The sequence below is a fragment of the Lissotriton helveticus genome, chromosome 11 (assembly GCF_964261635.1).
Source record: "Lissotriton helveticus chromosome 11, aLisHel1.1, whole genome shotgun sequence".
Classification (NCBI taxonomy): Eukaryota; Metazoa; Chordata; class Amphibia; order Caudata; family Salamandridae; genus Lissotriton; species Lissotriton helveticus.
The window spans coordinates 56,705,107-56,718,973 of record NC_136072.1 but is presented as its reverse complement, the minus strand read 5'-3'; the positions used below and the strand labels follow the sequence as shown (position 1 = coordinate 56,718,973).

At 45.9% G+C, this 13,867-nt stretch overlaps 1 protein-coding gene across 2 annotated transcripts in view; it reads right to left on the bottom strand.

Moving 5' to 3' along the window:
- The window catches only part of LOC144791255 (cytochrome P450 2J5-like), a 192,407-nt gene that overhangs the window by 21,427 nt on the left and 157,113 nt on the right, over nucleotides 1–13,867 (bottom strand). For both annotated transcript variants that reach the window (XM_078665906.1, XM_078665907.1), the window contains exon 7: nucleotides 10,999–11,186. In XM_078665906.1, coding sequence (XP_078522032.1) covers nucleotides 10,999–11,186 — 188 coding nt within the window. The remainder of the gene's footprint in view (nucleotides 1–10,998; nucleotides 11,187–13,867) is intronic.

Here is a 13,867-nt window from a genome sequence, read left to right as displayed (position 1 = left end):
TTACAAAGGTTGTTTACGATCCTAAAGATTTCTCTGGCTTTGTTTTGAGCATTAGAGATTTTTTCGGAGAAAAAGACTGCCTTAGCAGATAAGATAGAGTTTTTGTACTTCCTGCGGGCATCTATATATAATGATCTGTCTTCATCAGAGTACCCATGTCTCCATTTTCTCTCCAGTTGGCGCAGTTCTAATTTTTGTTTTTGTAGATCTGCGGTAAACCATCTATGTGCATCCATGCGGCGAGCACGTGAGAACTTGGTTAAAGGAACGTGCTCGTTGCTGGCAGCCACGAGCCATTCGGTGAGATCTTTGTCCAAAAGGTTAATGTCTGGGGAAGAAGCTGGGAGAGAGTTGGCCAGAGTAGACAAGAAGACTTGTTTATTTAATGAGCTCCATTTCCTTGCTAGCCCTCCCGCAGACGCGGGAGCCTTTAAATGGCCGTGAAATGTGATGGAAAATTGCAGTTGATGGTGATCCGACCAAATGCAGGGTGTTATCGTCGGAGTGGATAGTGGGACATTATGAGACCATATCTGATCCAGAATATGTCCCCTCTCATGGGTAGGGGTCAGAACTGATTGAGAGAAGTTAATGTGGGAGAGAAGCTCAAAAAGTTCTGTAGCCTGGGGTCCTGCTTCCGGGTCATTATACCAGTAATTTAAGTCCCCAATCAACATGACTTTATCATAATTAACGATTAGGCTGGCCATTTGCTCAGACAGCGAGGCCGGGAATGTAGGCATAGTTTTAGGTGGGCGATAGATCAATACCAGTACCATAGTTCCTTTGTCTGAGTCGGATTTAATTACCAGATTTTCCGTGTCTGGTAGATCCAAAGGGGGTAGAGTGGTGAAGGTATGGTTTTTGTGAATAATTGCGGCGACACCTCCCCAGGTTTTCCTAGTTCTCTGTTTGTCAGCAGAATATAATAGTCTGCTGGTAGAGCTGTGAGAAGGTCTGGTAAGGAGTCCGCCGTGAGCCAGGTTTCAGATAAAAATAATAATAACAAAATCTGGTCTGTCGGAATTAGGTAGTAGGAAGATGTCTAGCTGGTGTTTTACCAGAGATCTGGTATTAAGATATAGACAGCGGAGGGTCAAGGCGTTTGTGCTTGGGGTAGAGTTTGTGGAGGTAGGGCTTTGAGGAGTGGAAGAGGTGTTATCCTCCGTTAGGTGGAGAGGATAGATGTTATTAGCCTTTAGGCAGGTAAGTGTGGTGGGATCAAGGTAGGGGGTGCCAGAGTGTTGCAGAGAGAAGAGTTCAGCGGAAGTGTAGCTGTTGATTTCTCCATTCTGTCCAGTCCCTGGGCCCGGCCAGGTGCGGACGGGCGCAGACGGGCTTGCCTTAGGTGCGCCTTCGGCGCGCAGACGGCTCACCCGCTGCGCTCGTCCGCTGGGCGTCCTTGCGAGGCACATGACTAAGAAGAGAGGAGGGGCGTGGCCTCGCGGTAGTGGGCGTGGCTAGTCCGAGTCCCGGGGAGATGGCGGCAAGAGGAAAAGATCCCCGCGTCAGCGCTAAACTCCGCTGCACGGGTGGTCTTAGGAGGTGCCCTGTCACCAGATCAAGTGCCCAGAGGATATGGTGAGCTTAAAAACACAGTATTTACACAAGTACAAGTTAAAAATAATGAGCAGCAATTCTCCCGGCTTTCCGCCTCAGGAGTTAGGACTTCTCTGGTCGCGGTTGCAATCAACGCGGCTTATGAGCGTCGCAATTGGGGGCGTGGCCTCGCGGTAGTGGGCGTGGCTAGTGCGAGTCCCGGGGAGATGGAGGCAAGAGGAAAAGATCCCCGCGTCAGCGCTAAACTCCGCTGCACGGGTGGTCTTAGGAGGTGCCCGGTCACCAGATCAAGTGCCCGGAGGATATGGTGAGCTTAAAAACACAGTTTTTACACAAGTACAAGTTAAAATAATGAGCAGCAATTCTCCCGGCTTTCCGCCTCATGAGTTAGGACTTCTCTGGTCGCGTTTGCTATCAACGTGGCTTATGAGCGTCGCAATTGGGGGCGTGGCCTCGCGGTAGTGGGCGTGGCTAATGCAAGTCCCGGGGAGATGGCGGCAAGAGGAAAAGATCCCCGCGTCAGCACTAAACTCCGCTGCACGGGTGGTCTTAGGAGGTGCCCTGTCACCAGATCAAGTGCCCAGAGGATATGGTGAGATTAAAAACACAGTATTTACACAAGTACAAGTTAAAATAATGAGCAGCAATTCTCCCGGCTTTCCGCCTCAGGAGTTAGGACTTCTCACCCTCTTCTATTGACGCCGGATGAGGACATCCTCTGGTGCTTACTGTAGGACTTGCCTAGCCTGCCTGGTCGATGGGACAATGGGGACAAAGCTTAAGGCTCCCCTAAGTTTCATGCCTGTCATTGGCACCTACTTTGAGAGGGTGGGCATCAACATTTTTTGGCCCTGGACCACAAAAAAGTCCTTGGCAACAGGTTTCTCCTGGTTTTGTTATCCCATACCCATAGGCCATCCCTTTGAGTACCATTACTGCTCCTGCAGTGGCTAATGCCCTGATGATGATTTTTATCTGAATGGGTTTTTCCAAGGAAGTGTTGTCAGACAGGGGAACCAACTTCATGTACGGTTACATGAAGTGGGAGGAATGTGCTGTAATCTACAAGTTCTCCACACCTTACCATTCCCAGACTAATGGACTTGTTGAAATGTTCAACAGGACCCTCAAGGCTATGAATGGCATGATTAAGGGCCGTCTGACCCCATGAGGTGGAAGTGGGATGCCCCCTTGCCATGACTGCTCTTTACATACAGGGAGGTACCACAGAAGGGATGGAGGGTTTAGCCCTTTTGAACTCCTCTTTGGAGACCATGTGAGGGGGTCGCTGAGTTTCATGAAGGAGGGGTGGGAGCACGCACCCAAGAAGCCCCCTTTGATGGGGTTAGCTACATGCCAGCCCTCCCCAATCAAATGCAGAAGTTCTGTAAGAAGGATTCTGAGAACTTAGACACTAGCCAGGAAGTAATGAAACAGTGTTATGACCAGAAGGCCACTCAGTTGAGTTTCTGTCTGGCCAGAAGGTGTGGGTGATGGAGCCAATTGAGCCGAAGGCCCTCCAAAATCATTGAACAGGGTCCTATGAGGTAATTGAGAGGAAGGGGGAGGCCACCTACCTGGTGGAGCTCAAGACCCCCAGATATCCCTTAATGGTCCGCCACCTAAATCGTCTCAAACCCCACTATGAGATGTCTGAGGTCACCATATTGTTGGTGACTGATGAAGGAGTAGAGGAGGAGAGTAAACTTCTCCCTATTCTCCTGCCATCCAAACAACCAAGATGGCTCATTGGAAGGTGTCAACCTCGCTCCCACCCTGACCCCAGAATAGCAGTGTTGGAAATGGTACTTTCTGGTCGGCTGAGGCGGTTCATAAGCCAGGCAGGTCATACAACTCCTGTCAGGGTTAGGTGATTACACTCACCATATAACCTGTGCTCACCCTTCGGTAGCTTGGTAATGAGCAGTCACACTTATCAAAGAGGCAATGTGTAAAGCATTGACACAGCACTCTCACACAATAAATACACAGAGCATCACAAAAAGACACTTCACACTTGGTGTATTTAAATAAAGACTGTATTCAACACACACATTCATTTTCACAACATGAACATGATGTAGTTCTGGGCAAGAAATCACACTTGGAAATATTACTAGCAGTAGTAGGCCCAACAGTGTTGAAATGACATTAGTAATATGCACACTTGGGAAAAATCCTGAGCGCAGTTTTGCAGTGCGATACATTGTCAGGACTCGGCCCACCCTGGCAAATAACACAATTCAAATCCACACATTTCTAGGGTGCACCCCAGGTTTCAACGATATCAGGAATGTGTACACACAGAAATCTATAACACTTTTCAGCAGCACTGTGGATGAAGGTAAAACCAGTGTCAAAATAGAGTATTCATCAGGAAATGAAGCAAACAAGTGAAACAACACCGCTATGCGGTGCAACTCTTAGCAGGCTCTTTTCATGCGGTGCACTCTCCCTCATTCACACAGCACCATAACATGGTGCAAAGGGTATCAGCAAGTCTGTATGAAGCACTCTCACACACATGCACTCATCACTGTAACACGGCAGCTCAGTTGATAATGTGAATGTGGTCCCGTGGCACAATCCGTCCCACTCTTCTCAGTAACCCCTCCCCACTACTATGCCCACAAGTTAGAGTTGAAAACCCTCAACCCCTACTATTGCGGCTTAAGGCCGTAGTAACACTTGGTCAGTGGCCATGGGGAGAAGGTTGGAATACCTATCGGGGTAACCAGGCAACAGTCGACAAATGGAGGGATGACCACCACTTGGGAAGTTTACCCACTTTATGCGGAGCAGAAACTGCTAGAGGCGGTACTAGTTCAATCAAGAGGTCCCCAATTCGCCATCCGAGACCATCTCAGTTCTATGAAGCACAGGGGGTTCATACAGTCTCCCAACCCACCTACTATCGTTCTCGGAAGTGTTCCTCAGCCAAGTCACTTACTCTCTCCATCTAGGCCGGAGCTGGGCGATACTACCTGACAACATGGGTCCTCAGGCAAGAAATGCGCATGCGCGGGCGCATGCGCACTTTTCACCGCGAACGGGATGGAGAGGAGGAGGCCAGCCGGGGACGCCGCAGATGCCGCAGATAAGGTAAGGTGCTTTAAACTTTAGCAATTGCTATTATAGGGTGGGTGGGAAGAGGGGGAAGGCCAACTCCGCTCCGCCGCAGAGTGTGCAGGGTTTTGCCTACTCCGCATTCTCCACAGAACGCGGAGTAGGCAAAACTCCGAAACACTCCGCTGCCAGAGCAGAGTTCTCTGCCCACGGTTAGTTTAAAGTCATTTCAGCCCTTCCCCCCGTTAACCTATGGGGAAAGGGGAGAGAAAACCTAATAGTCATTGAAACACACACAGGGGTTAAACACTACCTGGGCAGGGAACACACATGTGTACCTGCCCATCCTTTCATCTATCACTTGCTCCCCTCCCTATAGGGCCCACCCTAGGGCTGCTCTAGTGTTAGTGAAAGGTGACCTCAGCATTGCTCAATGAATTAGAAAGGCCTACCTGAGCATAAATGCAAATTTGCACACACAGGCCTGCAATGGCAGGCTTGAGCCATGTTTCAAAGACTATTATTGTGGATGACACAATCAGTGCTGTGGCCCCTGCCGGGGTATGTGGTATACCTCTTTAGAGGGTACCTACAGGTACCTGCTCTGGGTATGTGGTATACCTCTTTACAGGGTACCTGCAGGTACCTGCTCTGGGTATGTGGTATACCTCTTTACAGGGTACTCCCAGGTACAGCACCTAAATCAATCAGGTAAGCATCACTTCCTAGCAGTTTTGAACTTGCAATGATTTGATCATAAACATTAAAATATATTTTGAATATTGAATTTCTTTAGTCACTATATGTTCTAATGAGCGTTGGTCATGGTCATCTCACTGGGGTCACAAATGTCACTGTTTTTTCCTTCTTAACAAACGTACGTATCACTGCTCTTGAATTGTAAATATATATTGGTGTGTTATTATAGAAATATTTTTTGATATGATGAATAAATATATCACTCATTTCTGCTGAATAGAGTAAAATGTATTATATTCCTCGGGCTACCTTCTTCGAAGCATCAATTAATATTGTAATATTTTTATTGATCAAGGTAGATGGATTCTACAATATCCAGTACTAATAATCAGGTCCTAAGCATTGACAGTTAACACAAAAGATACCCATCTAGGGCCCGAACTGCAAAATGTGCAAGAAGGAAACTAATGATCAAACAGTTGCCATGCTCACCAATTATGTGATCCTAGGCAAGTATTTTATTTCAATTAGTCTTTTTTCATCACCACATATGAGAGCAACTTCAGGTAGGTGAGTTCAGGATATGCTCATTTAAAAAATCACTTGTGTTTGATTTAATATACTACAAAAAGACAGGGGGGAGGGAGCACCGCGGACATATCCAGCTGAATTACCTCTATTGCATCTTGGTAGATGTAGTTCATTGTTATTACTCGTTCAGTTCAAAATTCATAAAGTTCAAGGCCAGTGCCATTATTCTTCTCTCGCGTATCCCTAGACACGTGTTTCAGGCTTCTGCCATCATCAGTAGGGAAAATATCATTAGGTTGCCGGACATGCTGCCACAATCTTCTCAGGACCATCACCACTCCAAGGCATGCAGGCACTCCCTGAGCTCGTCAGCTCGCGGCTCACGGGAGCCATTTTACATAAAGACAGGGGGGAGGGAGCACCGCGGACATATCCAGCTGAATTACCTCTATTGCATCTTGGTAGATGTAGTTCATTGTTATTACTCGTTCAGTTCAAAATTCATAAAGTTCAAGGCCAGTGCCATTATTCTTCTCTCGCGTATCCCTAGACACGTGTTTCAGGCTTCTGCCATCATCAGTAGGGAAAATATCATTAGGTTGCCGGACATGCTGCCACAATCTTCTCAGGACCATCACCACTCCAAGGCATGCAGGCACTCCCTGAGCTCGTCAGCTCGCGGCTCACTGGAGCCATTTTACATAAAGACAGGGGGGAGGGAGCACCACGGACATATCCAGCTGAATTACCTCTATTGCATCTTGGTAGATGTAGTTCATTGTTATTACTCGTTCACTTCAAAATTCATAAAGTTCAAGGCCAGTGCCATTATTCTTCTCTCGCGTATCCCTAGACACGTGTTTCAGGCTTCTGCCATCATCAGTAGGGAAAATATCATTAGGTTGCCGGACATGCTGCCACAATCTTCTCAGGACCATCACCACTCCAAGGCATGCAGGCACTCCCTGAGCTCGTCAGCTCGCGGCTCACGGGAGCCATTTTACATAAAGACAGGGGGGAGGGAGCACCGCGGACATATCCAGCTGAATTACCTCTATTGCATCTTGGTAGAAGAATAATGGCACTGGCCTTGAACTTTATGAATTTTGAACTGAACGAGTAATAACAATGAACTACATCTACCAAGATGCAAAAGAGGTAATTCAGCTGGATATGTCCGCGGTGCTCCCTCCCCCCTGTCTTTATGTAAAATGGCTCCCGTGAGCCGCGAGCTGACGAGCTCAGGGAGTGCCTGCATGCCTTGGAGTGGTGATGGTCCTAAGAGATTGGGGCAGCATGTCCGGCAACCTAATGATATTTTCCCTACTGATGATGGCAGAAGCCTGAAACACGTGTCTAGGGATACGCGAGAGAAGAATAATGGCACTGGCCTTGAACTTTATGAATTTTGAACTGAACGAGTAATAACAATGAACTACATCTACCAAGATGCAATAGAGGTAATTCAGCTGGATATGTCCGCGGTGCTCCCTCCCCCCTGTCTTTATGTAAAATGGCTCCCGTGAGGCGCGAGCTGACGAGCTCAGGGAGTGCCTGCATGCCTTGGAGTGGTGATGGTCCTGAGAAGATTGTGGCAGCATGTCCGGCAACCTAATGATATTTTCCCTACTGATGATGGCAGAAGCCTGAAACACGTGTCTAGGGATACGCGAGAGAAGAATAATGGCACTGGCCTTGAACTTTATGAATTTTGAACTGAACGAGTAATAACAATGAACTACATCTACCAAGATGCAATAGAGGTAATTCAGCTGGATATGTCCGCGGTGCTCCCTCCCCCCTGTCTTAATATACTACAATGTTGCTCCATTTATAACAAGAATCTGGGCCAGTTTTAGGTATGCATGACAACTGACTTGCTTCTTAGTTTACTAATGCATTGTAGCTGGAGCCGGTGTTTAAAAAACATCACTTTGAATCAATGCAGTGATATGATCTGATGTATTAAGGTAAAATGTTTTTGCATTCTAAATACACTTCATTGAATGTTGAACACATCATACCATATTCTAGCATGAAGTGTGTTGCATGATTTACTTCCCAAACCTTTCCAGGGCTTGGTATGTGTACAGTTATATACAGCTAAGCCAAACTGCTCGACTTTGGCTCGTGTCTCCCCATTAATTTGTTGGCTTACCCATGTCTATGTACAACAAATGTTGATGAGGTCACAAGGGGGGGAGTCATGGAAAGCAGTCTGACAGTCAACTTTTTTTTTTTAATTCAAAAGAAACTAGAAACAAGGAGAGACGTGACAGTAAATCTGTCTGGCTCAACTGGTAGCACAGGCCACATTTCCAAATATCTTATAGGGTTAAGGTACCTAGTGCAGAGATCTTTGTGTGCCCAGTAAATCTCAAAGAGTGATAATAATGGTAAGGTAACTATGGTGATTAATGCTGTGCTGGAGACATGTCATGTCTGTTTTGTCTGGTCGCATTTTTTATTTAAAGCAGCATAGAGGGTTAATGTGTCTGCTACAAAGCACATCAAATAAATTGCAAATTACAGATTTGTATTTAAGTAGATAGATAAGGTTGTTACTGGGCAAAATGTGTACTTTAAACAGCAGCAGCCATCTGTCAGGGGATTCCCTAGTGTTCTACGATAGTTTAACCACAGTGCATTGACATAACTTAACATTAATTAAGGGGCACCCTAGAAGAATATGAAGAGGATCCCTGAGTCACCCAAATCTAACAGATATTCTTTGACCTTGGGTGGAATATGGTCCCTCTGAATGCCCAACACCGTAGAGGTCTCGAACCGCTCAACCTTAGGTCAGCGGTTCCAACCTCAGTATGATGATGTGACCACCCCATGGGCGGTCTGAAGCATCCTTTTTATAATGGTAGCTTGTGCGGCGGGTGGAAAAGACCCACAGCACAAGCTGCCATTGTAAAATGGAAGTTTTTAAACATCCCTGCACTGTGTTGCAGGCACCTTACTGTGCCTGCCACACGGTGCAGGGATTTTTAGGGGGCACCAGAGGTGCCCCGCGCCTCATAGCAGAGGCCGCTGGGGGACGGCGACCCTGCTTCGGACCCCCAAAGTCACTTTTCGGCAGCCTTTCCATGTCAGAAAGGCAGATATGTAAAGGCTGTCAGAAAGTACCATCATAACCTCAACAGGATTATGGTGACCTCCGACAGGCTCCTTGAGCCTGTCAAAAGTGCAGCGGAATCTCCTCGCCGGTTTCCCTCCAACTGCTGTCATCATAATGCAGCAGGTAAGAGGCTTTCCCCCAACACCGTAATTGGGCTGGTAATATCCCTGTGTCTAAAGAACATGATTGTGACCTTGTGCAATGTTATTGGTGTTCATGAAAAGCGCTCCTTTGGGTCAACTTCAGACTACTTATAGTTGCAACATTTACCAGCTGAAGGGCCTTTTGTGAATTCCTCCAAAATGTTTGGTCATTTTTTGTTACTTCTCAAGCTTTATTGATTGCATAAAGATGTGACACACACATAATTCTAATTCAGGGATGTTCATTTCCCCTTGCCACAGTGTTCTAATGAACACTATGGGGTCTATTATGATGGTGGGCGGACAATGTCCGCCCGCAACCGTAACGGTCAACCGGACATACCGCAAGAGGTGCGGCGGTCCCGCTGTGCCCATCAGGATGCGACCTCCACCATGGCGGTCGCAGCCTGTATATTTAACATTGTGGCGGGCGGTGCTGTATTCAGCACCCGCCACAATGTTAAACAGTCATGTTGTGCATTTGCATGCACAACGTGACAGGCACTGAGTGGTGCCTGCCACGTTGTGCATGCAACTGAAGGGGGTACCATAGGTACCCCCATGTGCTCCCCCACCACCACAACATCCTGGGGGCCCGCAATGGGCCCCCAACTGCAAACACTGCATGCCTTTCACGGAAATGCTGCTTCCTGCCTGCATTATAATATGGATCGTGGTGTCTTGCAGACACCACCACCATATCATGCCCCTTTTCCACCCGGTCACCTGTGTGCGTGGGGGAAAACCGGCAGACGGTCTTTCCGTCCGCCGGGGTACCCCCACGATACTAATATGGTGGGGGAAATGGGAGGTGGGCGGTGAATAATGGCGGGTAGATCGCCACAGCCACAGCAATCCGCCTGCCATTATAATAGACCCCCTAGAGTGCTAGCATTCTGTGTTTATGACAAAAGCATGACATACCTGAATGCCACTTTGGTAGAATCAAAACTGGACAGCTGAAAGCATTTCCTTCAGAAATAAACAAAATGAGAGCATCCATTTGTAGCAGAAATTATGCTTAGTGTTTAAAAAGCTAAAAGTTAAAATGCCGATGCATTTTCAATAAATTCTCAGATATCATCCTCATCAGTTTCAGAAAAGAATTCAGGTATGGTTAGTGAAACATGTACTTCTAAAACCAGCAGCATGCTGCGAGTATGTTCCCCAGTGTTGCACTGCAGCTTCCCTGCAGTGTTATAATGAACAACTAGCATGCTAACATTCTGCATTAATGACAAATCTGTGGAAAACCGAATGCCCCCATGATAGAATGAAACCTGTAAAACTGAAAGCATTTCATAAAGAGGATACTACAGTAAATTAACAAAAAGAGGGGGGTTCTTTTTGTCATAGAAATTATGGTTAGTGCTCTATAAAGCTAAAATCAGGACATGTTTTTCTGGGAGTTTACAAATATCAGCAAAAGTAAAAGTAAAAGATTCTGACATGCTGAGTGAGCATGTTTGAGTCCCCATGTTGAGCTGACTGGAAGAGGTGAACCTGGTTCCTCCATTCCAAGGTTCGAAGCTATAGCTGTGGGCCACAGAGTTTAGATAATGAAGATGAATGGTGACCAGCTTACCAAACACCATCAAAGAAGAGAGGTGTGCCAACTTCCTCTGTCCAACTGACACAAACCCAATTGTACTTCAAATAAGATCCATGCAAGGTTGCTCATAACCAGTATCTCAACTCTTTCAATCCTGTAATTAGACAAATTGTGAAATCCCTGGGCATTCAGGATGCTCCCCAATTCTCCTCACATGCCAGGTGCACTCGGATTTGTAATAGACTGAACTAAGAGAGTAGAATTACTTGTGGGATGGGAAAATTAGGGCAGCTGCTCTGCCTGCATGAGTAGGTTTGTACCTTCTTCAGGTGGAATCCTTCCAAAGAAGTGTCCTTCAAAAGCTGCCTACTGACACCGACTGATTGAACGCTGCTAATGCGTTGAATTTCATGAATCACAGCATTGGTGTATGGAAGCCTCTTCCGGTCCTCATATTGGACGGTCTCCTTCTCTCCAAGGACAGCATCCAATTCCTTCTGAACTTTCTCTGGGGACAGACAATTATACTTCACTGTCAGAAAACTTAATAAGCGCTTTAGGATAATTCATGATAGGCCAGACAAAAAACTGAATAAAAGTTATAACAATGTGTCCATGGTTAATTCTACAGCAGCATCTTGCCCTCATCCTTTCACTCAATGATCCGCACTACCTATTATAGAGTACTGCGGTTGAATGCTTATACTAGGTTTAATGACATAAAGGCTTTCATGAAAATGTAAGAGATATAGAAAAGTACAAAATATGAACTTCTTCAGAATGCTGAACATTTGTAAAATATTTAGCATTACATATATGTATTTACGCCCTGGGTGTCAGTAAGCTTTATTTAAGTTAAAGAAAACGTAATTGTATACATGAGTAAACAATTGATCATGAGGTATAGGATACAAGCGTACAAAAATAGAGATCAGGGATGGAAATACACATGTACAGTTCCTTAACATAGATGAGGTAACCATAAGAGAAAGCCACGTCATGGACAACAAACGCAATCAAGCTCGTACAATGGGGGCAGAGAGAACTCTGGACACCCAAAGGCATGGGGGGGAGAGAAAAGGAGAAGGGTTGTGTGGTAGGAGGGCATAGTGAAGGTTAGAAGGATAAGCGCACAGTGTGATGAAAGGATATCATCTGCTGTTTGTTGCATGACTGCCGGTGGTGTGGTCAAGCTCCGCAAGAAGAGAGGGATAGCAATGAGCCACTGCGTCTCCATGGTCAGACCTACCTTATGGGTCACATGAAGTTGTGAAAGACCTGAAGAGCACCTCTATTTTTGTTGCCCTTGCAATGGCAAAATACTGTGAGGATGGTGCATAGAGGTGGTTACTTATTGCCTAATCCAACCAGAGAAAAAACACCCTCTTCTACAGACTGCTGAATGGAAGAAATGTGCCTGGACTTCTCAGTAGGGACTAAGAGCATCTCCTCTAGGATGTCCTCAAAAATGACAACCTGAGAGGTTCAATAAGGACAATCCTCTCATGCATGGAAGATGCACCTACTGGGATGTGCATGCTGTAAACAGAGGAAGCCCAATTCTACATCCTTTAAACATTGGAATCTCTGCTTTCAATCAGTGAATTCCAGAGGCTCTGTAGAAAATAAAACTGACACTCAACAAGAAGTCTGTAACCATCTGGCACATCTTCTAGTCCATTAGAATAGAACCAAGGTGAGGATGTTTGTAGTCAGGGGATGTTCTTCTGTCTTTACCTGTCTTTACCTGAGGCGGATAACAGCCCGTTGCAGACCTTGCACTTCATGGCACCCTTGTTTTGGATAATTCTGCTTGTAGTCAGACTCCTTGCCACCTGCTGTTTGAGTTACCATGTAGCACACAGGCTGGGTCTGAGGAACAGCCAGACAATGACATTTTAGGATAAACCACTCCAAACTGGTTTTGAAACCTCACACACTGGATCCAGTTCAGTCTGAGAAATGACTATAAAAGTGTGTCCACACCACCCAACTCTGCCCCAGGCCACGTGAAGCATGACCAATGATGTGAGTTCTCTACAGAGAACTCAAAGAACTGCTGTGTTACCAGGGATAGATTACAATGAAGCACTGCCATGTTTATGTGGAAGGGGTTCCCCCTGTATCCCTCAATGGTTCTTGTTGTGAACCACAATTGAAACGTCCGCAGGAATCAAGCATTGGGTGTGATTGTCAGTCTGCCCTGAATGAAAGACTGCTTCAGCCCTAACACTGTTCCAGTTAGAATGCCTCATTGCTGCTGAGGTCGGAGCTCTGATCTTCCTGCAGGCTAAAGACATCAATAAGATTAATATTGGCTTGGTTGTCACACCTGCAATTCCAGCACACTGTTTGCACCCAGCCAACAAAAGCCAGATCTGCCAAAGATGAGAGCTGCTCTAAATGGGAGCGCAACCTTGTGTCGAATTCCATTCATTGCTCTGTGTAGTATTACATTATGCTGTAAGAATAAAGTAGCTTCTTTTAATTCAAAAGATAAGCACTGGACTGGACAATACGTTATTCTTTCTGTTGACTGAATGTTGAGTTTTGAGCTCCTGCCCAGTCGCTACTTCCCTGAGAAGCCTTTGACTGCTCATGATACTGAGAGGAGAGGGTCCCAGCGTGTTAGAGGAAATGATTACATATAATTATCCATAGAATTACTCAACAACAAATGATTTTATCCACACAGTTTAATTCACAGTGGGATAACGTATATTTGATATACATCATGTCAAAAGAATTAAATCAACTGTATTGAACATCATACAGTGCCCCGAGGAGGGAAAAGGGAACGTGATGGTGAGGAGATCGTGCAGTGGTGGGAGTAAGTGACAGTAAAATCAATCTTTAGAGCACTTATTCATGCTATCAACAAAGTAGCAACAACTTGCATGCCGCATAGTACTGTTATTCAAAGGAAGGCATACGACAAAGAGTACAGTGTATATACAATTTTTGGCGTGAAGTTGCCACAGTAAAAACAAACAGTCGACGTTTCGACCCTCTAGAAGTTGCAGGATCGATTAACCTTGCTGTGGGGTCTTCATCAGGACCATAAGGGGAGGGTTGGGGCAAAGGACCTATTGAGGGTATAAATTACGAGTTAGAGGATACTAAATAAGCCTCAGATTTAACACATAGGTAGAGACAGACTAGATTATATCACAACGTGAACAATATTAA